The 25,069-nt window shown below is 40.0% G+C and overlaps 1 protein-coding gene across 9 annotated transcripts in view; it reads left to right on the top strand.

Moving 5' to 3' along the window:
- MOB2 (MOB kinase activator 2) overlaps window positions 1-25,069 on the top strand; it is a 166,721-nt gene that overhangs the window by 103,769 nt on the left and 37,883 nt on the right. The window contains exon 1 of one of the 9 annotated variants that reach the window (XM_073347214.2): window positions 20,148-20,314. The exons of the other annotated variants lie outside the window; for them this stretch is intronic. Within the exon in view, the coding sequence (XP_073203315.1) occupies window positions 20,205-20,314 (110 nt within the window). The 5' untranslated portion in view covers window positions 20,148-20,204. Of the gene's footprint in view, window positions 1-20,147; window positions 20,315-25,069 lie in introns of those variants that run through there. 9 annotated transcript variants of the gene reach the window in all.

Genomic DNA, 25,069 nt, shown 5'->3' with positions numbered 1-25,069 from the left:
AAACTGTAGAAGGATAGAGTACTTTGTTTCGGCTTTCCGCTAAACTGAACGCTATTACCATCAATCTTACTGGTGGCACTTCTTGAAAATTTTATAAATTGATAGAAAAATTATTACAGTTGAAACAGAGGGCTAAACACTTGTTTTATTATGTCAGTTAATCCAAAGTAATTTCCCTTTGAAACTGTGAAAACCGTATCTTACAGTATTTTTGCAGCAGGTCTTCCAAAAATCCATTGCCCTCCTTTTTAACGTACCACCACATATCCAAGGTTGTTTTAGGGAAGCTCTCCAATAACAGGCCTGTGAAGGGAGGATGGATGGAGAAAGACCACATGCTCATTACTGAAATATAATCCCTTCTAGGGTGTAACACAGAAGCTGTTTCTGTTAGTGACAATACACAACAAGTAAAGAATAATATCTCCAACTAAAACTGTCTGGTAAAGTTATATTGAAGTGCAGGTTTATATTGGTAGCCTCAACCTCAAGCTTTCTTTTCCTGAGGCCCCTCCACCTCTTTCACTGACCAATACTCTTCATCTTACTCCTTGCCTCCTTTAATCTCGGTTTTTTTCCTATTTTGTAGCTTAATCAAATTTATTTTAATCCCCAAACCCAGTACTTCATATAAGGATTCTTGCCTCTCAGTCCTTTGCTAACCTGTGTTTCTTTAATTACAGTACTAAGAATATATAACAAAATAGACCATCTCAAACTTCCAGAGTATCCTTTCATATACTACATGTATATTCTGTGGAAAAACCACTGTGGCATTACTACCATTCAACCATTACATAAACAAATATTTAAATGAATAAATATAACTAGCCCAGTAAGCTTTAATTCCTGCTCAGCAACCTGCTGTCAGTCCACTTTAAACTTTCTCACCCTCATTTTCTACCATCTTGCACTTTGTGCAGACATTTACATCTGTGCACTGTGATGTAAAACACTAACAAATCAAAATGATAGTTTCATACCAACTTTGTATTGGTATAGATTACTGCTGGCAAAGATTACTACCCAAGGTGTAAAGCAGTGGAGGATCAGCCTCTATGTCCACAAAAAAATTCATTCACATAGAAGCTACTTTCCCTAGCTCGAAGCACTCCTAATTCATGCTTAACGTCTGCTTCAGTTAAGAGAACTGTATGTACAATATTATTGCTTACAGTGAGGTATGTAGTTATGGTTCCATACGTATGCTTCGCAGGCATTAAGTGAGTGTGTGTGTGTGTGTGTGTGAGAGAGTGTGTTACTCTATATACAAATATCAGCTATTTTAAAATGTAGATCTAGTATTTAAAGCAAAAAAAAAAAAGTGAGGAGATGGTGGAGCTACCTACTGATAAGTTGTTTTCGGATCCCCATGTTGTCATGTCTGTCATTTAAGATATTTAGTGAATCCAGTAATGGAACTCCTTCCTTGGTGTAAGGGTTCTCTTCTTCCATCTGCCATGTGGCCTTGCTGGACGCTATCAGCTCTTTCCTCTCCCATAGTAGTTCACTAGCAGCTGTTGTACAGCTTAGACAAATTACGTTTCTTCTCTGTGCCTCAATACCCCTTCTGTAAAATAGGGATGATAATGTGCTCAGATTTTTGGGAAGAGCTACATAAGTGCAAAGTATTTGTTACTCTATTAATGTTTTGATATCATCACATCCAATGGACATCATTAGCCTTTCTATAAGATTATTGCATCAAAAAAACTCTTAAAATAACATAAAGGTTACAAAATCAAGCACTCAGAAGTTAGGATATGCCAGAATTAATGTTTCCTGTTGCTTCCCCAGCCTCTCTGCTCCTATCTACACACCCTTCTGAGCCCCCTTTCCTCTCCTTCCCTACCATTTCTAACTCATTTGTATTCAAGGCCTGGTGCCAGCAGAGTGAGGAGAGGAGGCATTTTGGGCCGAGAACTGACAATCTCTCATCTTAGTTCAGGGGGAACCATTTACTGGAAAAGTACTCATCATCCCTGGCACTCCAAGGATGGAGCATGCTGAGTGCAGACGCTCTTTGGAGAATTTAGCTGACAAACTCTAACAAGTCTGCTGAGCAGATGTGAATTTTCAGATATTCATAATTTGGGGATATGTATATGGGACCACAAAAAGTTGTTATACCAGGGTGACCACCTTCCATATTTTGAGCCCTTGCTCCAAAAGCACGAAGACACTAGAGCGTCTCAACAAAATGGATTTCAGAATTTTTTAAGCCTTTTAAAAAAAAAATTTAAATTTTTTTTCCGTAATCTCATTCTCTGAAATGGCTGAACCTTTTTAGCTGATACTTTCTTAAAATATTCGGCCTTGAGGTATAAACCCAGCATGGGAAATGTCAACCTGAGTGGCTGACGTTTGGGAAAGTATAAGCTGCTGAATACAAGAGCTTTATAATGGGAACTGTCTGGCTACCTTAATTATAGGTAGGTTCGGCACACCTGGATTTTTATTTTTTATAATTCTTATGCTTAATGTTGATTATTTTTAAGCATTTTTATTAACTATTTTAATTTTTACAGTTGCAGTAAAATAAGGGGAGGGGTTAGTGTTAGAGCAGTGCTTACAGTGATGCTGCAGGGGGCCTGAGACACCTGGGTGTTGGAGAGGCCATGGTCCTGGCCCAGCAGAGCAGGGACCCCCAGCCAGGGGCCACAAGGAGGGACGAGGGACAAGCACTTTGGCATGGGAGAGGCCACCCCACTTTTGAATGGCTTTTGCCTGGGGGTGGCCCCTGCACTGCTGGCCACGAGTGAGTGAGCAAAACCATGACAGTGGGGCTGCAGAGGGCTCCCTGCATGGCTCCAAGGCCAGTGACATCAGATCCTTGTGGGTATGATGGATGCTGTGCTCGCCAATTGTCATTGATGGATATATTTTCATGGATTTGTGGAATCAGTGTTTATTGACAAATGATTTAAATCGAATCTTGCCATGTCTAACTAGAGCGGCACCATCAGCTCTATCTACAATAAAATAGTAACCCTGAAAGGATGTCTCCTAAACTCCAAGGTGGATTGATTTAAATCACTGATTGTAATCGTGATTTAAATCAACAAGCAGGAAACCTTGGTTTAAATCATCAGTTTTAAGCTTGTTATACATTTGGAATTTTTTTATTTTCCTCAAGAAAAGTTGATTCTCATTGGTATAATTTGGTACTTCATTTTGCTACCAGAAGCGTACACTATATCTAAACACATCTGTTTAAGCAAACATGTATTTTAACATTTATTCAGATTCTTAATTTTTATTTTTTTAAAGAAACGCATCATTCATCTTCTGTTTACTAGCTTGTGGGGTTTTTTAACTTATGATTTGTCAAGCGACATTTGTATGGAAATTGGAATTAAATTAAAATGCAAAACCCAGCATTTTAAAATGTATTACTTAAAGAAAACTACCTTCATGTCTTGGATACATAAGAGAGTAGATTTATCAAAACATTTTTTTCATTTAAAGCTGCTTTATTAAACAAAGGAAGTGTCCGCAATTAGCGAATAGAACTGATGGTTTCTGCTCACCATGTCCTTCAAGATTTTACAACAGTAGCTCTCATCTTCTCATACCTAATTTTTCTTCATAGACTGGGAGTTTAAAAACAAGAACATTTGTTTTCCTCTTATAATCAGTCTCTCAACTTTGAATGAACTAGTCATTGAACTGAACTAGTTGAATAAAATTAAATGAGGAAAACATTCTCTGTACCTTCAGAAAAGCAGAAATTGATTGTTTTATCTGAAATGCAAGACTGTTTGTATAAGGCTACAAAAGCGGAACAAGTGCTAAGCTGCTGGTCTGTTGCCCAGACGGCTTTTTTGAAATCTGCCAAAATAGGAGTTGTGATATCAAAGCTGATATGGCCTGTACAGGAGGGGGTTAAACAGTTGTTTTTTTATTTTTCCTGTCACATGAGGAAGAAACACTGACTTTCAAGATCATGTTGATTCATTTATTGGCTCATCTCCATTAAAATCAAGCACCAAATAAGTGTTAACCTCAGTTTGCATTCAGGTATTAATAGAACATCTTGAAGGTGGAAGATTACATAAGCAAGCTTTGATTTACCTATTAACAATCCACTAAACCTTTAATTGTTTTTCATCCTCCAGTCAGGGTTCAGCAGTTCTTGGAGACTATGGGGTGTGTTTCTGTTGTGTTGGTGAGTCTTTCATTTCCATTATTTTTGTGGTTGAATGCATTTAGCTTTTCAATACAGGGTTCAGATCCTGTACTCACAATTAGGATGAATTTAGTATCTGTTTTGTTTCAAGTGTAAACTTATTTGCCTCACCATGCAGTTTGGTAATTTTGCACGATTGCAACCTTTCTGCCCAGGAAAAACTAAGTACTGGAATAGTTGGATTGTGCAGAATGGGGAATGTCCACATATACCTGGCCAACTAGTTTTAGTAATCCTGTCAGGAGCAACATGTTCATTGTCTCTTCCCCCAAATCTCCTTCACCAAAAGATTAGAACAAAGTAGTGATGAGGCATTTGAACATGTGCGCCTAAGGGTATATCTTCACTGGGGAATTAACTTATCTACACTCAAAGTACTCCTCAAGTTAGCATAACTTGAGTGAGAGCAGCCCCTGCGATGTAACATGCTGGTGCTATACTTGTATGTAGCGCTGAGACTTCTAGGGGCACGTTCTCTGGTTCTTAATGCTGCGGTAAGGTGAACTGCTCTGAATGAATTCTCAGTGAATTATGGGAGAACTGGTTTCTCTTTTCTGGGCACCCAGATGGAATTGTGGGAGGACATTGGTGTAGAGTGGCACTAGCCTTTGTCCATACTACAGAGTGTATGGCCACCTTGGACCAGCCAATTTGAATTTAAACCACCACTGTAGTTCAGTTTGTGTGTGTGGCAGGGACTAGTTAGGGTAACACTTGAGTAATAACTCGACTTAACTTTGTGGTGAAGATAAGGCCTGAAACAAAACATCCGATTTTGTGTTGTGGCCTCCATGTGTGTAGGTGTTCTGAGTGATTATACTGTAGCGTCCATGGTAGCAAATGGATTACCAGAGATAATTTTTCTTCTCAAGAATATTTGATCAGATATAGCGAAACTTGTGTGGGATTGAGTCTTGGCCATTGTTACTGATTTGATTAGAGATGCAAAGATTTTTTTTTTCTTAATAGAGAGACAAGTAACGTTAGTATTCAGAGAAATTCTGTAGAATACTCAAGGGAAACAGTGTAAGACAATTTTACGGTTGAAGCCCACTGACAGGAAGATTTACAAATAAACTAAGGAGCTATTTATCCTCTTGATTGACAGCACCTCCCCTCTCCTCCAGTACACTGAGAGGATTTCTGATTACAGCTATTACGAGTCTTCGCGCTTGTTTCACTTTAAAGTTATTTTAGATTAAGGCAGAGTATGGGTTTAAAGCACAATAGTTATTCCAGAATAACTCTCCCTGTGGACACCAGAATGAGTGCCTTTTTCTGGTTTAGCTTTTAATCCATTTTGGATTCTGCTTATTCCAGAAAAGTGTGTCCACACAGGGCTGTATTCTGGAATAGCTGTTCCAGTTGATTTTCCCTTACTCCGAGAGTTGGTGTTTCACAGTGATAAATTTATTTTGGTTAATGCAAAGGTTTTTTTACACTAGGGATTAGAGCTGTAGCTGACAGATTTTAATGTGTTTTTATCCTTCTGTTCCTGTTAATAAGGAACTGTAATCTCCGTCACCCTGCCTCAGAAAAAGGTTTTTATAGAATATATTCATTCTCTGAAGTTCTAAAAGCACTTAAGTGGAAAACTGTTTTTAACCTTGCACCATGTTTTTGTACATTGTTTAATAACATAAATTCGATTACATTTTTCCACCTGGGTGGATGGGTGAGGAGTTGATGTACTTCTGTGTCCAGGCATTACCATGAGATTAAAGGTTGCTCCAATCTGATCCATCGTTGTTGCTGTTGTCTTGAATAGGAGCCCACCACAACTGAGGTCATTGGCTCCCACAGACTAGTTGGCCTTGTACTCAAAGTAAAATGTGCTGGTTTATGTAATCAAGTATGGGTACTTCGGTTGATTCAAGCATTGTCTGGGATAAGTATGTAAGTAAGATAAAACTGGGCTATCCCTGTTCTGAAGGATCTGGAGTATTTCATGCTACTGGAGAACTAACAGAAATGCTTGTGAAGTTTGAATGTCACTCTCAGCACTTTACTACATTCTATTGGTGGTAACTGCTGTTAATGCTCATAGTGCGTACACACATCAAAAGTAAACTGTACCCCTCTCTGATGTCAAACATGCAAGTGCCTATTTTGTGCAAGATTGCTAGCGGAAGCCCTTTTTCTTCTCTCTCCCCTGTTAACCGTATACTTCAAACTGATTTTTTTTTTAAAGAAATGAAACTTTAAGCAGGACTGAGAAAAAGACAGAACACTAATTTATATGCAAGTTTTCAAAAAGTCACTCCTGTTGAGAGACTTTAAAGAGACATGGGAGCCTGTGTGGCGAAAAAGTGAAGAGAGCATAATGATATTTTTATAAAAGGTAGTGAAGTTACAAATAACTGTTTCTTAACCAAAAGTATCAAGTGAAAAAAGATAGTTTTGAACTAAGTGTGTATGTGCATGTATGTATTTTTATAATGTGGGGAAAAAATATAGCACACTAATAATAATTGTAAATATTTGTCTTCGTAGCAAGTGTCCTGGTCATGATGCAGTTCTCATCAGAATATACTGTAACTGTAAGGGAAGGTTGCTATTTATACTCCAGAAGGGAGTGTATTTTTCCGGAGTTTTGCAAAATTTTTAGACCAAAATGTCAAGGAGACAAGAGATTTGCTTATTATGGATTGGGGCTAGTTGCCTCATGCACATAACTTGCCTTTGTAAGGTGCAGTAAGTGAGAAGGAGATAAGTTACATATATTGCACCCCAAGTATTGTTGGCATTATGTCTGTTCTGCACTAAAAGACAAACAGACAAAAAATATTTTAGCAAACTAGCCCTGATACTAATGCTAATAATTCTCATATATTGTGCATTTCATCTGATCACAAATTACTTTATACACCTCTAACAACCTTCCTATTATGACAGGTAGGTAATCCCAACTTTACACATGCGGGTAGAAAAGGAGGCACAAATGGATGCTAAATTCTGACAGGAAGTCAGTTGCAGTTAGTGGCAGAGTTGGACTTGGAACGTAGGAGTCCTTATTCTCTATCCATTAGAACATATTACCTCTCTTTTCCCCTGTCACCTGCTTACATATTCTGGCACCGTTAACCTTTTCTGCAGAGCTTTCTCCTAGTAGCAATGCATTTTTCATCAGTCATTTAAAAAATAGGATTCTATTACAGCCTTCTGTTCCTCTCCTAGAATCCTGTTGGGTATCAGTCACTGCCTCATTAATTTGTGTTTGTACAGTGCATAGCACAATGGAGTGTTGGTCTGTGCCTGCGGCTCCTAGGCATTGTAGTAAATGAAATAGTAAATAATAATTGGTCTGTCTCGTTTTGAGGAATCTGAACCCCTTTTTCAACCCCTTTCTTTCACACAATGTGTCCCCTCTTCAGATTGGCGGCTGTTCAAAAGCCTAGATGATGTGGACATTGTTTCATTCTGGTTATAATTAAGGTCTGCTACCTGCATTGGTAACAGTGTAGCATTTATACTGTGGTAGGACATGGGCATTCTGTTGTGCTAGACTCTGTGCATACAGATACTAAAACAGTCCCTGGAGCCGATAGTTTACGGCTTAAACAGACAAGACAGATGAGAGAAGGAAGTAGTAGTATTTTGCAGATGGGGAACTGAGGCCCAAAGACTAGGTTATTTAAAATTCATACACAAAGTCTTTGATAAAGCCAAGAGTTTAACTTCAGTCTAAATCCCAGTTCAATCCTTAACCTCAAAACTTTCTCTCTAGTACAGCAGCCAATTTCAGTTAGGGCAGGTGAATTTTCTTACTACATAATAGTGCTGGCTGCAAACATAATCTGCTGCAGTACAAAGCTAGAAATACTGCAAGTAGTGAATAGAGAACTTCACAAACAGTGAATCTTTTCTGTTATCCACTGCTTTTTATTCCTTTCTCTAGCCAGTGAAGGCCCATTCCAGAGCCCTAACAGCTAACAAGGAAAAAAAAATGTAAATCTAGTCAAGTACATGTGGGTGAATTAGAGATTGTAATCTGAATTTAAAAGTTTGGACAAGACAATGGTAGCAAACCAAGCAATGTCACCAAAACCGAACCCAACAACCAGAGCTCTTTAAAGAGGGAGACTTCCATCCACACCTGCACCTAACTTTGTTTACATATTTCCCCTTTTTATCTCAATTAATATGATTCTTAATCAGGACCTATCCCATATGCTTTCTGTGCCACTTTTTTTTTTGCCTTCTCGTGGCCTGATGAGACTCAAATTCTTAAAAGCTTTCTTTTATTTTAGTTTTTGGTCAATCTCTAAAAATATAGCCCGTCTGTTGGGTTTTTCATTGTCTATATCAAAGTTACAAGCTCTTAAAAACCAGGGTATATAGCAGTGCATACATGTGTCCCTATAATAACATTTGTCACTGGCATGATATTTTAACAGAAGTATGGGAGACACTTGCATCATAAGTGGGGTGTGTGTGTGTGTTTCTGGTTTTTTTTTTTTCTCCAAGCATTTACTGTTTTCTGGGGAGGTTACCCTTAGGCTAAAATTACTTACACTAACTTTGAGACCAGGGAGGAAACTTGACAGTTTGAGAAAATTCAAAAAATGTATCGAAGTGGATATATTATAGTGTGAAGAAAGAAATAGTAGTTTCTATCACTCAGTCTTTCAGATGCTCTTTGATAATTAAAAAACCCTAAATTAAACTTTTGCACGAATTTAGTTCAATGAATATTAGTGTCGTCCTGTTTTTGAAGACATTTTTATCTACAACTTATGTAAGTTTAAAAAATGTGAAGACCGTATGTATAGGATTCTGTTTTCTTCTAATTCTTTAATATACCAGACTGCTGTGGTCCAGATTCATGTGCTCCATCAATGTCTGGGGAATGAAATACTGAATACAGCATAAACCAGTCTTACACTTGAGTACTCTGGATACTGACCAGTCATTCTTTAATCTGAATCCACTGTACCATGTTTGTTTGAACATGTGAGTATTAGATTACACAATCCGTTCAAATTTTGTGTTCTCTGGAAAGTGCGGTACAATGTGTTATATAGTCTCCAAGCATTTAAGATGTGAATTAAATGGATAAATTGTGTTCAGTCAAGTGTACAAACACTGTCCTCTTTAACATCAAAGTGAAAACTAAATTCATTTTTGTAATTTAAGATTTCAGAGACATGAGAAGATGGAAAAGGGGCGTGGGGGGAAGGGAAAATGCATGTGTGCACAGTCTGTGTGCACTAAAATTTACAAGTGCAGAAAATAGAACATACTTACCAGGGAGCCAAGTTGCAATTGGTATGGGAGCCATGTCATTACTACTTCTTGTATGTACAACTCAACTATAACAAAGCGTATGGAGGTGGAGTTTTTGTGTTTTCTTGTAAATATACATTTAAAACATTTTTTTAATTTTAAAATTTTACTTCCCCTCCCTACCCTATCATTTAAAAATATATTTGTAAGTTGTCAAAAGTACTTCCTAATCAACCGATAAGATTTCAGCAATATGTCAGACTTGAGGGTGACATGCATCCGACAAAGTGGGTATTCACCCACGAAAACGTGTGCTCCAATACGTCTGTTAGCCTATAAGGTGCCACAGGACTCTTTGTCCCTCAAAGTAACAATCCTCAGCATTATTACTTGGGGTTGTATTTCTAACCAATCCTTTCTGACTTGCATTTAGCAGTAAGTAGGTCACGGGGATAAGGTACTTGTTAAATTCTTTCTGCAGCTGTGTCTGCCTCTCTCTCATGCCATTACATGCACACTGTCCAAACAGGTTTTACCTTGGGGTTGTAAAGTGGTCCTTTCCCCCCTAAACTGGTCTTCTGCAATACAAACAACAATAAAACAGCTCAAGACCCACTGCATCTGGGAACTTTTTGGTCTCAGAAGCTCCTACAATTTTTGGTCTTAACTAGACTGCTTATGGTATATTTTACATTGTAGGAGCTGATGTGCACCTATCTCAGCACTGGATTAAGCTGGCACTGCTAGGTGTTTTGAAAATAGGTGAAGGTGCAGCATGCGTGTTCCATAGGTAAAGCTAATCCTGTAATAAGCCTAATTGTGAGGGATGCTAACAAGTCCTGGGCTTGGGGTGAACCAAGTTCGTTTTGTGCCTTCAGAGTTTTGTGACCTTGCTTTTAATAACTGTAGTTGAGACATTTTTTGTTAGGTGCTGTGAGTTGCACTGAATAGCTTCTACTGTTTAATCTCACATAATGTAAACTGTGTTTCCACATGTATTTAATATAGCATGCCTGGAGAGAGTTCTCCTCAAGCATATTTCACAGTTACTTTTATGAACCCTTGTTTTCCCTGTGCCCTCATCTAAGTGTGACATTATCAGATAAAATCATCTACAGTAATGCTGCCTGGAGCAGACTGAAATGAGGCTGGAGTTATAACACCAAGTAGGGGGAGAAACTCGTCCTTCTTGAATGGTGCTCTGTGTCTGGGAAAACTCCAAGCAGTCTCCACTTATTTCCTTCCACTCCTTTCCCACCCAGAGCATGGATAGTCTTATCCAATGAGAACTGCTAACTCCAGGACCCTCCCTCTCTATGCTGATTACACCTTGTAGCCCTCAGCCTAGAATTCCATGACAGCTTGCAGTTTGGCTTCGTTTGCTGTGCCATATTGACGTAAAACTGAAAACAGTAGTTGTGTTGTACACCTTACAGGGAGGTTATGTATATGTGTAGAAAGTAGTTCAGAATGTTAAATGACCCTGGGGAGAATTTCTTAGCCAAGTTTTAGAAGCTCAGCCTTTTAATATGAAGCTAGGGGTCTTGTGTGTTTGTGGGACGGAAGGAGAAGAACAGGAGTCTTTCACTTTAGCTCTTCAATATTAAAATACATTATTGCACTAATCCTTCCTTGGAGAGCAGGCCATTTAAGCTTCAGAATTAGGGCAAGAAAATAAAAGGAATAGTTAAGTCTGAGATAAAACTCCCAACTCTTATGATCTCCAGAAAAAAAACAGTGGTTAGGAATGACATAACTGAGCGCCCCGTTTTTTGCGGTCTACAAGGAGCAACTCATCCATGCTGCACTGAGGCAGATACGTTTTTTCAGTAAGATTGCTGTCTCTGACTTCACTTCTTAGTATGTATGTTGCAGCCAGGTGCTGGTGCCTTCAGAAGGACATGTGTACCAGATCATCAGTGTACCTGTACTTTTTAGTAGAAACTAAACCTTGTTTGTGGATTTCTTTTCTTTTTCCTGTTGAGGGAGAAAGAATGTGAATGTTTTCTTGAAGGGGAGAGAATGTAGAGAAATGAAAGGGCTTTTTATCTTGTCTAAAGTGAATTGCGCCTTCCAACCACACACTGCTGTGCTGTCTAATTTGGCATTGGGTTATTGCAAGGTTTTCACTTGAATTTGTAGAATGTAGATAACTTGCATTAACTCTGCATTGAAGACACATCCTAATTCTAGAGACTGGCCCTCCAACAGCATAGCAGTCCTGAACAATTCTTCGGCTTTTTTTCAGTAGTGACACAGGCAAGAATACCATCTGCTGAACCATTATCTTTACTCAAACACCTCCACGTTCTTTAGAAGTGTCCCATCCAAATACAGATCTGACTTAGCTCCATTTAGCTAGAGATCTGAAGTGATCTCGGCACAAGGTGGTATGGGTGCACGCCTGCATACTCGCTAGAAGTTTTCTGATCAAACTCCTCATGATTTATTTTTGCTTAGTACATGCAGTAACACTCACTTTCCTGTTTTTGGTAAGGTCTAACTTTATTGAGTCTCAATGACTGTCCTACTTTTTGTGGGTCTTGCCCACAATTCAAACGCTTTAAGAAGTCTGGTTGGCATTTGAACAATATCTTGAAGACTTTTGCAGGTTCACATTAGGCTTCTTCTGACTTCCACACTCCAACTTGCTGCTCTTGCCCCCAGCAGAGTAGCTGGCTGTTGCGGGTGTTTTGCATTTAGTGAGTGTCAAGGTTCCTCCCCCACTCTGAACTCTAGGGTACAGATGTGGGGACCTGCATGAAAAACCTCCTAAGCTTATCTTTACCAGCTTAGGTCAAAACTTCCCCAAGGTACAAAATATTCCACCTGTCGTCCTTGGATTGGCCGCTACCACCACCAAACTAATACTGGTTACTGGGGAAGAGCTGTTTGGACGCGTCTTTCCCCCCAAAATACTTCCCAAAACCTTGCACCCCACTTCCTGGACAAGGTTCGGTAAAAAGCCTCACCAATTTTCCTAGGTGACTACAGACCCAGACCCTTGGATCTTAAGAACAATGAACAATCCTCCCAACACTTGCACCCCCCCTTTCCTGGGAAATGTTGGATAAAAAGCCTCACCAATTTGCATAGGTGACCACAGACCCAAACCCTTGGATCTGAGAACAATGAAAAAGCATTCAGTTTCTTACAAGAAGACTTTTAATAAAAATAGAAGTAAATAGAAATAAAGAAATCTCCCCTGTAGAATCAGGATGGTAGATATTTTACAGGGTAATTAGATTCAAAAACATAGAGAACCCCTCTAGGCAAAACCTTAAGTAACAAAAAAGATACACAGACAGAAATAGTTATTCTATTCAGCACAATTCTTTTCTCAGCCATTTAAAGAAATCATAATCTAACACATACCTAGTTAGATTACTTACTAAAAGTTCTAAGACTCCATTCCTGTTCTGTCCCTGGCAAAGACGACCAACAGACAGACACAGACCCTTTGTTTCTCTCCCTCCTCCCAGCTTTTGAAAGTATCTTGTCTCCTCATTGGTCATTTTGGTCAGGTGCCAGCGAGGTTACCTTTAGCTTTTTAACCCTTTACAGGTGAAAGGAGCTTTCCCCTGGCCAGGAGGGATTTCAAAGGGGTTTACCCTTCCCTTTATATTTATGACAGTGAGAATATTATGTACCAATCTCTTCTCTCCGCCTGTTGCAGAGCAAAGCATAGCAATAGATGAAGCTAGACAAAGTGGTTGCTGTTCCAAATACTGACTCTTAACCATTGTCACCACAGCTTTAAGAATACAGTAAAATACTGATCAGTTTAGGTACCGTGTCAACGTTTTGTATTTATGAAAGTATTTATCAAATTTGATGAATTTTCTGAAATTCTTACATCAATTGAATTACGGGGCTTTTATCTCAGCACACTTTGTGGTCAAGAGGGCATGTTCCCTTCCTGAAGTTTCTGGGTTTGAGTTGAAAATACATTTCTGACATCTTTCCTCCTTGCAGGATCCCCACCCCAACACTAAACTGCCTCTGCCTCTGGGTTGACTTCACTCTTAAGGCCTATGTTAAGGTTGTCATCTCTGAGGCACAGAAAAGTGGGCCACTGACTGTGTGCCCCATCGCACCCCTGCTGCTGGTGAGTCCTGTCCCTGGATGATGGGTCTGTTTCCCCCACTTCAGTCCCAGTGCCAAGAGAAGCTGCTGTGGCCCTGGCAGCCAGGAGGCAAGGGCCTGACATGCTGCATGCATGCAGAGTAGGGCACCGTCCAGGTTGTGACACTCCCAGGAGCCAAGACTGCTGTATGGGCAGCAAAAACAAAAAGCATCTGTGATGTTCCCCTGGTGTTATCCGGATCGGTCATCTGCTAGGTCACTCCAATCCCTGACTCTAGGAGCCAGCCTTACCCTGCTCAGCTGTGAGAACCCCCATTCCTGGGCTGTTCACACACAACCTCTGGCATGTAAGCTGCTCCTTGGATTGTGCAATCGATTGACACTAGCCAATATCTCTGGTCCCAGACACAACCCTAGGAACCTCTGTCTTGCAAAATCCAGTTATGCCCGCTGGACGCTGCAAGCTTATATGAATTCATCAGTTTAACAAAGAAATTGATATGTACCAGGCTTGTTATCCCAAGGAGAGTCTGACACACTTCAAACCAAAGGTACTGCTTCAGGTAGAATAAACAAATTTATTAACTATAAAGATAGATTTTAAGTGATTATAAGTCAAAGCATAATGAGGCAGATTTAGTCAAATGAAATAAAAGCAAAACGCACTCCAAGCTGATCTTAACACTTTCAGTGCCCTTACAAATGTAGGGCTTGTCTACACTAGCACTTTACAGCACTGCAACTTTCTCGCTCAGGGGTGTGAAAAAACACGCCCCTGAGCGCAGCAAGTTTGAGCACTGTAAAGCGCCAGTGTAGACAGTGCACCGTCACTGGGAGCTATGCCCATCGTGGAGCTGGGGTGTGGGGTTTCTTTGTTTTTTGTTTTTTTTAAGAGTGCTGGGAGAGCTCTTTCCCAGTGCTCTGCCGCGACTGCACAAGCCAAGTTAAAGGGCTGCTGAGGTAGCGCTTTAATGTAGCCAGTGTAGACTAGCCCTTAGATGCTTCTCATCACAGACTGGCTGGTTGCCCTTCAGCCAGGCTCTCCCCTTTGATCAGCGTTTCAGTTGTTTGGTGGTGATGTCTGTAGATGGAGGTGGAAGAGAGAGGAAGAGCATGGTGAATCTCTCTCCCTTTTATCATGTTCTTTCTTTCCTCTTGGCTTTGCCCCTCCCTTTCCCACCCTTCAGAGTCAGGTGAGTATTACCTCATCGCAGTCCCAAATTGACCAAAGGAAGGGGGGTGGGTGACTCACTTGAGAGTCCAACAGATCCTTTTGTTGCTGCCTAGGCCAGCATCCTTTGTTCCTGTGAGGCTGGGCTGGGTTTGTCCCATACATGCCTTGATGAGGTGTGAACTGCCTCTCTGCTCTTGAAGAATTTTTGCCTGGGCTTATTTTAAACCACAAAGACACATTTTCAGCCTCCTAACTATATACATGAAATTATAACCTTACTATAACATCCCTATAACAACCATGCTCAGTGCATCTTGAGCCTTTCGAAGACACCCGACATGACACACTTTGCATTGGATACCACACAATCATTTTACAAGGATGAACATGGGGGTGCTGGGTGTTTCCCCGATGTACTGAGCATCACAGCGGCATGCCACATCTCTGAGTAACAGGCAAGACAGCATTAAAACTGGCTAGGCCAGTCAAAAATTAGCCAGGTGGCAACCCTAGTTCCTCTACAGAGAGGCAATGTGTTCTATGGGTGTGTGGTTTTTAAAGCACCTCCATGTGCACACTAACTGGCCCAAGTAGACCCTGCTAGCACCAACAGAAAGTTCCGTAGTACACTAGGGAAATTTTTGGTCGTACCAGCATGGTCTACAGAGACCAGTTAATGGACAGCATGTTGGAGCACTTTGCAAGTCAAACCCCGCAGAGCGCATTGCAGCTCTGTGTGGACAAGCCTTCAGTTTCTGTCAGGAGCTATGAGACTTCGGATTTGGACAAAACACCAAGTGCTTTTCCCCTCCCGCTGTTGTTGGGATGATAGCAGAATGAAGACTGAAATTACTTTCCAATGTAAATAAGACTTGGAGGTAAACTAAATGATGTAAACGTTCCTGCTGCTAATTCTTGAGTGGTCCCAGAGCGCTGGGGACATGTTCTGTGGTAATTAGAAAGGTTACTTGGCAAGGTAATAGCACAAGCACATTAAAGTCAAACAAAAGGGGCAATTAGCTAGCTGAATTGAAATATTACATAGGAGGCAGAGACACACAATAGACTGCAATTTAATTTAAAACAGAACTTTACAATCTGACATTACAAGCCCTCATTTCTCATATAAATGCTGAGTTGCACTTTAACGGCCTCTATTTTTGTTTCTTACTATTCGCTTGTCTGAGTGGTTTTGACTTGCTCTTTTCCAAGCCTCTAGATACAACTATACTTCCCTGTGTACCTGCTTTATGCTACTTTTATGGAACCCTGAAAAGAGGCAAATAAATAGCTAATTGAGCAACAGTTGGTTATAAAATGGTTGTAAACACACAAAGCATTATTCATAAGATTCTGAATATCACTCCTTGACCTGATGGGTCAACATTCCCATCAGGGTGAGGTCTGAGTGTAGATGGTATCAACCATAAAGCTCTTTGTCTTTGCTCTGGCAGTGGCTGGAGTTAGTATGGAAAGTGTGCCCTCAGTATACAGTATATGCATGTGTTTTATGAATAGATGTCAGTGGGTGCTCTGCCTTTCCCACTGTCTTTGATTGGTACTTTTTCTTACCCTATGTCATCAATTATGAGATTAACCTTAATGTATCTTGTGTACTGGGAGAATCTATGCTCAGATGTCTGATTCTGCTACTATAACAAAGCATAGTGTCTGTAACTGGCCCACCCCTCTCTCACACCCACTGTGGGGATCTGACACTTTATTCTCTAATTTCAGTGCACCGTCCAAAAAAAGCCTCATTATTATCCCTGTGTTGTAGGAAAGGGATATTTTGGAACCGCTTCTCCCACTACTGAAAAGCACATATGTCCAAGGTGGAACTCAGGAGCTGTTAAACAATTGTGCAGAATTTTAGATAGCATATGAAAACTATGTATCCAGGAGGAACTTTCAGGAGAATTTAAAGGGGAAGAATATAATTGAGTGTGAAGTCTGCCACTGGACCTTTAGTGTACACCATTGTTGTAATTCAAGTGAATATCAGTATGAACATACATCATTATTTTCAGTTATTACACCTTCAAATAAACATGCTGCATTTGAGTACTCCTTTTTGGATATGACTGTTTTCAGATAAATCTGTTGTCTGTTTATTGAACTTCTGATCAAAGTCTCTTGTTTTAAAATTCTGAAAATCCAAAGTTATCACTTTCCATGACACCTAATGGCCATGTTGCACATATGTTTTAAGTTACTAAATTTGACAACATACATTGTAAACATACCTGCTCAAAGTGGTTGAGTTGTGCTTTCTAAAAACTTTTACTTTCAGGTGCATGATTTTGGGGTATTTAAAATAAGAACTGAGATTCAGCATCTTTAACTAAAAGATGTTGTTGGATTTTATGTAAGCGTACAACTGTATAGTACAATCAGCCCAAAGAAGGGATGCAGCTTGCCAAACAGAGAACTGATAGTTGGAGAAATAGAGGAAAGGAAGAGTGCTCTGGGGGTTGGGGAAAGTTTCACAAAAGAGCATTGAAAGTGGAAGTGTGGTACAGAGGTTAACCATCTGCAAATGGATCACTGATTACATATGTCAAGGGGAAAAGATCATGTTTTCAAATTGTTCAAGTCTTCGTTTCTTGTTTGAGATCGTTCTCAAGAGGTGTATCACGAAAGTTCCTAGATTCAGTCCTGTATGTGAGGATGTTGAGGCACTCTATCTGATAGTGTGAATCTTTTAGCTTACTAATGAGGCATGGAGAGGCTAGCTTTCTTGTTAAAATTGTTAAGTGTTATCATAGCGTTTCATATTTACCTTTGTTTGATCCATGAAATCGTCTTTAACTTACCTGGAAACAGTAAGGTTTTTCCTTTATATTTTGTCCACTAGTGCACTGTAAACTTTTTTAAAATGCTTATTGTTTTACGACTGACTTAAAAGGGCTAAATGTCGGTGTGAATTTTAGTTGGTGAATAAAGTGTGTGGGTTTCCCTTGCTACTGTGTGTTCCTTCTGTGGGGATTCTGCCTCATTCTAGTAGCATGATTGACTTAATATAACAAGTTTGCATGATTTAGGGGGGAAAAGTTTGGGCAGTACCAGACTTTTCCAAGAGAGAGGATGATCTTGTGATTAAGGCACAGGACTAAGAAGTTGGAGAGAGAAGTTTTCTTTCCAGCCCTTCCACAGACTTCCTGTGTGACATTGTAGAAGTCACTTATCCTCTGTCTCAGCTGGATCACTTGGAAGAACAAGGATAAAAATACCTCCTACTGTAATATCCCTCTACTTAACAAGGATATTGAGACTAAAGCTAATGGATTACAAATCCTGTGGATAGAAGGTACTACATAAATGCAAAACAGTATTCTCCCTGGGCTTTTTGACTAAGCCACAGGCTCCCTGGTATAATTAGATGTCCATAGTCTTCTGATGCACATCAGTTGCAGACATGCTCTTGTCCATTTTGAATCCTTAAAGGAAGTGGTGCATATATGGCCATTATTGTTGGCATTGTCAGTGCTTTGCTTAGTTAAGGCAGGGCGCCAGTCCTACAAGTGCATGCAGTAGGAAGACTCCTCAGAAAACCTCTTGTTGGCAAAGAGCTTGGGAGTAGTTACCTTGTATCAAACGGCCACTTTTGGATTAATGTAAAACTACTCTGGAGCAGTTTCAGTCTGCATTCTAGCCTTCTTTAGGAGTTGTTCGTGCTTGTCAGGGTCACAGATAATACTCTGATTTTTAGATCATGTTTGCTTAAATATTTTGGGCCGTTTTGAGCCTCTCCTTCCTTTTTTGTGATTTTGACCATAAGTTGTTACCTTACTAGGTCACTGGTATCTGGGACAGAGTTAAGAATTGCACTTAGATAAATAACAGGAAGACACCAGATCAATGATCATTTTCCATTGTTAAGGGATCAGTTATGCAGCATCCCTTCAAGGACTTATCAATGCGTATATGAAAACTCTTGGTGAGTTTTTTTTTCTAAATTCAGTATGCTGCTATTTTTTCACAATGTATATCTTCCCTTAGATCAATCTCTGTCTTGCAGGAATATAAGGCCAGTTAAGCTTACTTGTCCTCAATCTGGGAAGAGTAGGCTTGCTGTAAAGATTGTAATTGTGAAATAATCTGCTTGGTGGTTTTGTTTTGTTTTGTTTTTCTTCTTCTCCCTTCCTTTGCACACTCCTTCCTCCTTTTGTTTAGGGGATTCCTTCTAATGTTATGTTTTTAACATGGAAAGCTATGTCTAACATGACTGGCCTGGCCAGTTTTGTGGTTTCGATAGGCTGTGCCCTTATGCTGAGCTGGTGTATGAGGGCATGTCTTCACTGGCAACGTTAAAGCGCTGCCATGGCAGTGCACGCTGGGTGCACTGTCTACACCGCCATATTATAGCCCTGAAACTTGCAGCACTCGGGGTGTTTTTTCACACCCCTGAGTTGCAGTGTTGTAAAGTGCCAGTGTAGACAAGCCCTAAAGAGCAACACACTACCTTGCTGATAATGAAGTATAATTATTCCCATTTCTAGCAGGGCTTTCAGCATGGTTACGTCATTGGACTCTGCACAAGCTGCAAACAATAGCATGCTTGCTCACTGTCTTGAACAGCCATGATCCTGTAATGCCCATTTAGTCTTGTTTACTATTGGCTGCCTATAAATTTGTAAATTGACTGTTGCTGCTGCTGATTTTGAACTTCATCCTGACTCTATCCGGACATATCTTTTAGGGAATTCACTATCAGGCCTTAGGTTATTAGGTAATTGTCTTTGCTGTGGATACTATCCCCCAACCCCTTCACATCCATCTTCTCTCCCTTCTCCACTTAAAAATACCTAAAACTTTTACTTTGTTGATGATTTGTTATGCTGTATTTGGAACAATTTCACTTCTCTTTATGTAGAATTTCTCCCTCTGCCTGGGTTTTTCTCCTTGTGGTATTAATTTATTATGAAATTATTGTGCAGTGTCTTCCAGAGCGTGGTGGAGGACTTCAGAAGCTGATATTGTTAGAAATGGGTTTTTCTGTGTACCCCAATGCACCCTGGTCTAGACTTTTGCACTGGGAATAAGAATGATAAAATATGAAGTTTGGTGTAAAAGTACTACTTCCTTTCCTCTACAGGGATTAGTTAATGAAATACGTCTCCCAACACAGTACTGCAAAGAGTTTGGCTGAAAGAGGCTTGCTTATCCCCCACACTGCTACTCTTGTCTTGCTGCACGGCTGGCGCCGGTTTGAAAAGGCCAGTTCAGATGCTCCCTTATTGGCTCTGGCTCCTCAGACTTGGCTCTAGCTCAGAATATGCTTTAAAAAAAAAAAAAAAAAAGAGCAGCTGTTTGTCTTTTCTAGCTGAGGTTTTTTCTCTTTCTCTTGCTGCTTGCTTATTGGCTGAGGAAAAGAGGGAGGGAGGACTGGGTGAAGTAAGCTGTGTACACTCTGTGAATGTGGTTGGACTAGTTTTTACAGGGAGAGAGATTGAAAGAGTGGAGGTGAGGCTGTACTGGCCATTCCCCTCAGCTTTTCCCTCCCGTCCCTCATTTTCTCTTTGTACCATGGTTGGGGATCATTGTAACCTCTCTGGAGACAGACCTGTACTCTCCCAGAATCCCAAACCTGGATTAAGCTGCAAAATGGTTCTACAGGCGGTGGGTAAAGTGCTAAGGTAACAATCAGGTTGTCATCATTTTAGAAATTAAGGGAGAGGTACAGGGCAGGGAGTTGGCATGCACAGCACAATGGGGAGTATTTTATTTCATTTGATTTCATAAGCACCAATAAGGTATGTAGTGGTGGAAACTCTGTAAAGACAGTGTTGTAAAGTGGAGATACATTGTGAGAGGGGGACTTAAACAATGTTGTGAGGTAGACAACTGGCAAAGTAACTGTTGGTCTTGTCCAACATTTTTAAGGAATGGGGAATCAAAAGTTGTGTTGATTGTCTCAAAAACTTAACTGGAAGCCATTAAATGTGGAATTTCTACCAAAAACTTCTTGAATCTATACCAGTGTTTAAAACTGTTTGTCAAATGTAATACTGTAGTGAAATAGAGTTTGAAGGCATCTGAGAGTGCTGAGTTTCAAGGGGATGGTTGGTGAATGGGTACTTGTTTTCTTCATTGGTAGTGTTACTCGAGTAAGTAGTTTGACCAAGAATCTACATAATGCATGTGGCTTTTTTGTCTGTACATTGGTAATATGCTGAACTAATTTTTTTAATGTATTCTAAACATACTGTTATGGGTCTGATTGTATGTGTATATGTAAATATCAAGACCAGAAGGAAAACTTTTGGCAAGTATAATACCTTGATCGGGGAGAGGTCTGATCTCTTCTGGGTTGAGAGGAAATTTTCTTCGCAAATATTAGGAGAAACGGGCTTGATGTTGGGGAAAATGTAGCTTTTTATTTCCGTTAACATGAGCTCAAATATCTTTCTAAACTGAAGAATTAGTGCCCCTAGTGCCAAAGAGGGGCTTTGTTGCATGCACATAACTTTATTTGGCAAGCCTCTGCTTGCGGCTGTTTCCTCTTATTGATGGCAAATTGTTAAAAACGTTTGTCAACAGAAACATTATCCCATGTCTTCCTTCCTTGATTTATGGGTTCTCTGACACCACAGTCTGCACTGTGAAGATGTTAATTAAACTTGAGCTTTGTGACAACTAGGTAAAGACAGGAAAAACTGGACTAAGTTCTGACTTTCATTTCTGCTAGAGAACTTGACTGTGCTTAAGTTAGGTGGGATGCATTTTTTTAAATTGTTAATTGTAAATAGTAGCTGTCTTCCCCTTTTCCCTTTTGCTTGCTCTGTCATTCCCCTTTTCATGCTTTTGTCTCTCATTGATACTTTCTAAGGGGTAGAGTTTTGAGGAATGGTAAGTTCCTTTCCCAGCTTGAGTGTTTCAGAACTGTTTCAGGTTCCATTCTTTGTTTGCAAGCTTTTTTTTAGGTTCTGTAATTCAGTGTGGTGGTATGCAGTAAGTCCTATCTTAAAACACTTTGGCCAGGGGCTGGCTATTCATGTTGTGAACCTTTTTGAAGTTTAGTAGCTGTTCTATTGGCAGCACTCCCAGATGTAGATACATTGATGCCTCTGAAGGAAAGTATTGCCAAAGCCTTTGTTCAGGGTCTGTAATAGCTGGTCTTAAATACAGGTAACTTCCCATGACTTACAAGTGAAACATATATACATTTGTATGTTTGAGAGATGAATAATTTTGACAAGTCACAATGAATTTTAAGTCTTACTGATTTTTTTTTCCCAATTTTGAGAGTGCGTATATTACATTTCTGTATAATTTATTTTTGGTAACCACAGAGTAATTTCTTCTGAAGTTACTTGTGCTATGGCATGTCTCATTTTCTCAAGCATATACCATAACTCTAGTATGAAAGAAGGGAAAAGCTGCTGCAGTATGTGTAATGTTTTGGGCCTGGATGATGAAGAAATGAGGTGGATTTTATTTTGCCTAGGCTACTATTGGACAGGTGTTTGTGGATAACGTATGGATAAAGTACTACATTTTGTGTCATAATGCACAAGTACTTTCTCTTCTCCTACATTTGAATACTTCCCATGAATTGATGGTTCTTGTGTGTCGCTGTCCTTTTTTGTATTTGCCTGTTTGTCCTGGGCCACCAGCTTCTGCATCCAAAAAGAAGAAAACGTGAAGTCACCTCACTGTCCCTGCCAGACAGCAGCCCAGCCCAGCTCAGCCTGTTTGGACTCTGGCCGGGGACTCAGATCTGGATTTCATTTCCTGGATCTGCTGCAAACTCCTCATGTGCCCTTGTGCGAGTCACTTAATCTCGCTCTTCCGCAGTCTGTGAAATGGAATAATACTTCCCTACCTCCTAAGAGTGTTGACGATAAATTCATCACCCTATAAAGAGCTCAGATGCTAGGATGATGGGGGATAGTAAGAACATAGGTCTGAGATTGGTCTAAGGCAGGGGAAGTTAATAGGTGGACCACAGGCCAAATCTGGACTGCCAGATGCTTTGAATGAACTGCGGAATTTTTTTATTTACTACTTCTTGTCATTGCTGTTGTTGTGATATAAAAATTTGCTCTGGAGTTTGGACCTTGACTATAACGTCACCTAGAAATTTTGATCTCGACAAAAAATTATTGACTACCTCTCGTCTAAGGAGTGAGGTGTGCAAGTTTGTTGCAGAAATAGTCTACTAGCACTTCATAGCAACATGTGAGGCCAGTGATGCTATTGATGAAAGTGGGAGAGACATAGGCCTGGTTATAGGAAAATTTTCTTCTTGCCAATGGTTGGTGTCATTGGTTTGGTACTTGTCTGACTTCAAGTGTAGGGCATAAGAACGGCCCTACTGGGTCAGACCAAAAGTCCATCTAGCCCAGTATCCTGTCCTCTGACAGTGGCCAATGCCAGGTGCCCCAGAGGGAATGAACAGAACAGGTAATCATAGAGTGATCCATGCCCTGTCAGCCATTCCCAGCTTCTGGCAAACAGAGGCTAGGGACACCATCCCTGCCCATCCTGGCTAATAGCCATTGATGGACCTATCCTCCATGAACTTATCTAGTTCATTTTTGAACCCTGTTATGTTCTAGTCTAGGACAAAATGTATTCAGCACAGTTATGAATGTTTGAGAGTAACAGCCGTGTTAGTCTGTATTCGCAAAAAGAAAAGGAGTACTTGTGGCACCTTAGAGACTAACCAATTTATTTGAGCATGTCTCTAAGGTGCCACAAGTACTCCTTTTCTAGTTATGAATGTGGCTTTCTTAAACCATACCAAACTCTGTTTGTGGTGGTCTACACTGAAGTTGAAGTGATGTGAACTTCTGAATGACGCCCATTGGCAGTGACCGGTAATTTTCCTGTGTAGATCAGGCCATGAAACTACTTATGGAGAACATCAAAGGGACTGCTATTAGCTGGGTGGAGAGAGGCAAGGTGGATTTTTGTGTGCCAGTGCTGAGTATGTAAATAGTCTGTGACCTTTAAGGTTTTGTCTACACTGGCAAAATTAGAACCCTAAATTCCACACTGGTGCAGCTCCACTGTTGGAAGTTTTCATGTGGACGTGGCTCAGCAGTGACAAAGAACAGTGGTAAAAATTCCACTGTCTACACAGAGTCCACCATTGCTACCTCTTAAGGAGCTGCACAGGCTGAGAACTGCAAGTGACACATTTTCTAGTGCAGATGCGTTACACGTTAATCACGACAAATATGTTGTTTTACTTAAATGTAATGTTTTACAGTTAACTTTTTCTCTGCACTGCAGTGCCCCCCACCTTTGTTTTTATCTTCTCTTAGGTGGTAATGTAGGGTTAATTCGTCTTTGTTGTGTCAGGTAATATCTCCAAACCATAGGGGAGAGACCAGTGGGGAAAGATTAATGTATACATTTCAAAAAGAGTACACTAAAGAGAGATTTTTGGGACAGAGGGAGAAGAGGGAGAATATATAGGGAAGGTGTAAGATAACAAAGTAGGGAAAGAGAATGGGATGTCAAGTGGGTGAATAGAGGAAAAAGAAGAAACAATCGATAGCTTAAGAAAATATGAACCATAATCCTTTATAGGAAAGAAAAGGGGAAAATACCAAGTGAAACCAGGAAGGGAAAGTAGGGGCAACAAAAGCAGCAAATGTATTGTCTGTCTACTTGCATATTTTTAAATGAGACCTACTCTTGTGTTTTTAATATTCCTTTAAATTGTAGGGGGCTCGTCTTTGGAGAGCTGGGCACAGTTCCTCTTTTTCATCCTGTCCATACTTATAGCCTGCAAACTTTACCTAAAACTTACTAGCCCCAGTACAAAGCCTGCTGATTTTTGCTGAAGATATAACAAATTAAAAACACCATTAGAGCAGTGATAAACTCATCTCAACATAGCTGACCTGAAGTTGCACATGTCACTTAGCAAGGAGTTTAATAGGATTTCCAGGCAACAGATAAAAGGCTCTCTGATATATAAATGCCTTTTTGAAATATGTTAATTTTAAATATTTCCCCCCAAACATAGATGAACTCTGAACAGTTATTTTTATCCAATTATAGAAAGAAAATTAAACAGATATAATTGTGTACTGTTTCTTCCGTTTAGCACAAGATGGAGATGTTGGGGTGGGTGAGTGTGTGTGGGGGGGGAGAAGGCAAAAATAATTATGCAAAATATTGTAAGCACACTGAACTCCATTTACCCATATGTCACTCTTCAAATATTGGTAAAACTCCATGCACAAGAAAGCAGGAGGTTAGTATAGATTGTTCATCAAAGCCTTCTTTTTAGTCACCTTGAATAATTAAAAGGTAATAGAGGAAGTAACACTAATCTATCCAGCCCACCCTTCCTTATTCTGTTCCCATTAGTAATTGACTGGGCCAGTTGAACTCTTAATACTTGCTCTGAGCTGTGTTTTAATACTTTTAAG

This window comes from Lepidochelys kempii, chromosome 6 (assembly GCF_965140285.1).
Source record: "Lepidochelys kempii isolate rLepKem1 chromosome 6, rLepKem1.hap1, whole genome shotgun sequence".
Classification (NCBI taxonomy): Eukaryota; Metazoa; Chordata; order Testudines; family Cheloniidae; genus Lepidochelys; species Lepidochelys kempii.
Note: the sequence above shows the minus strand (reverse complement) of the source record. Positions and strands in the feature narration are given on the sequence as shown.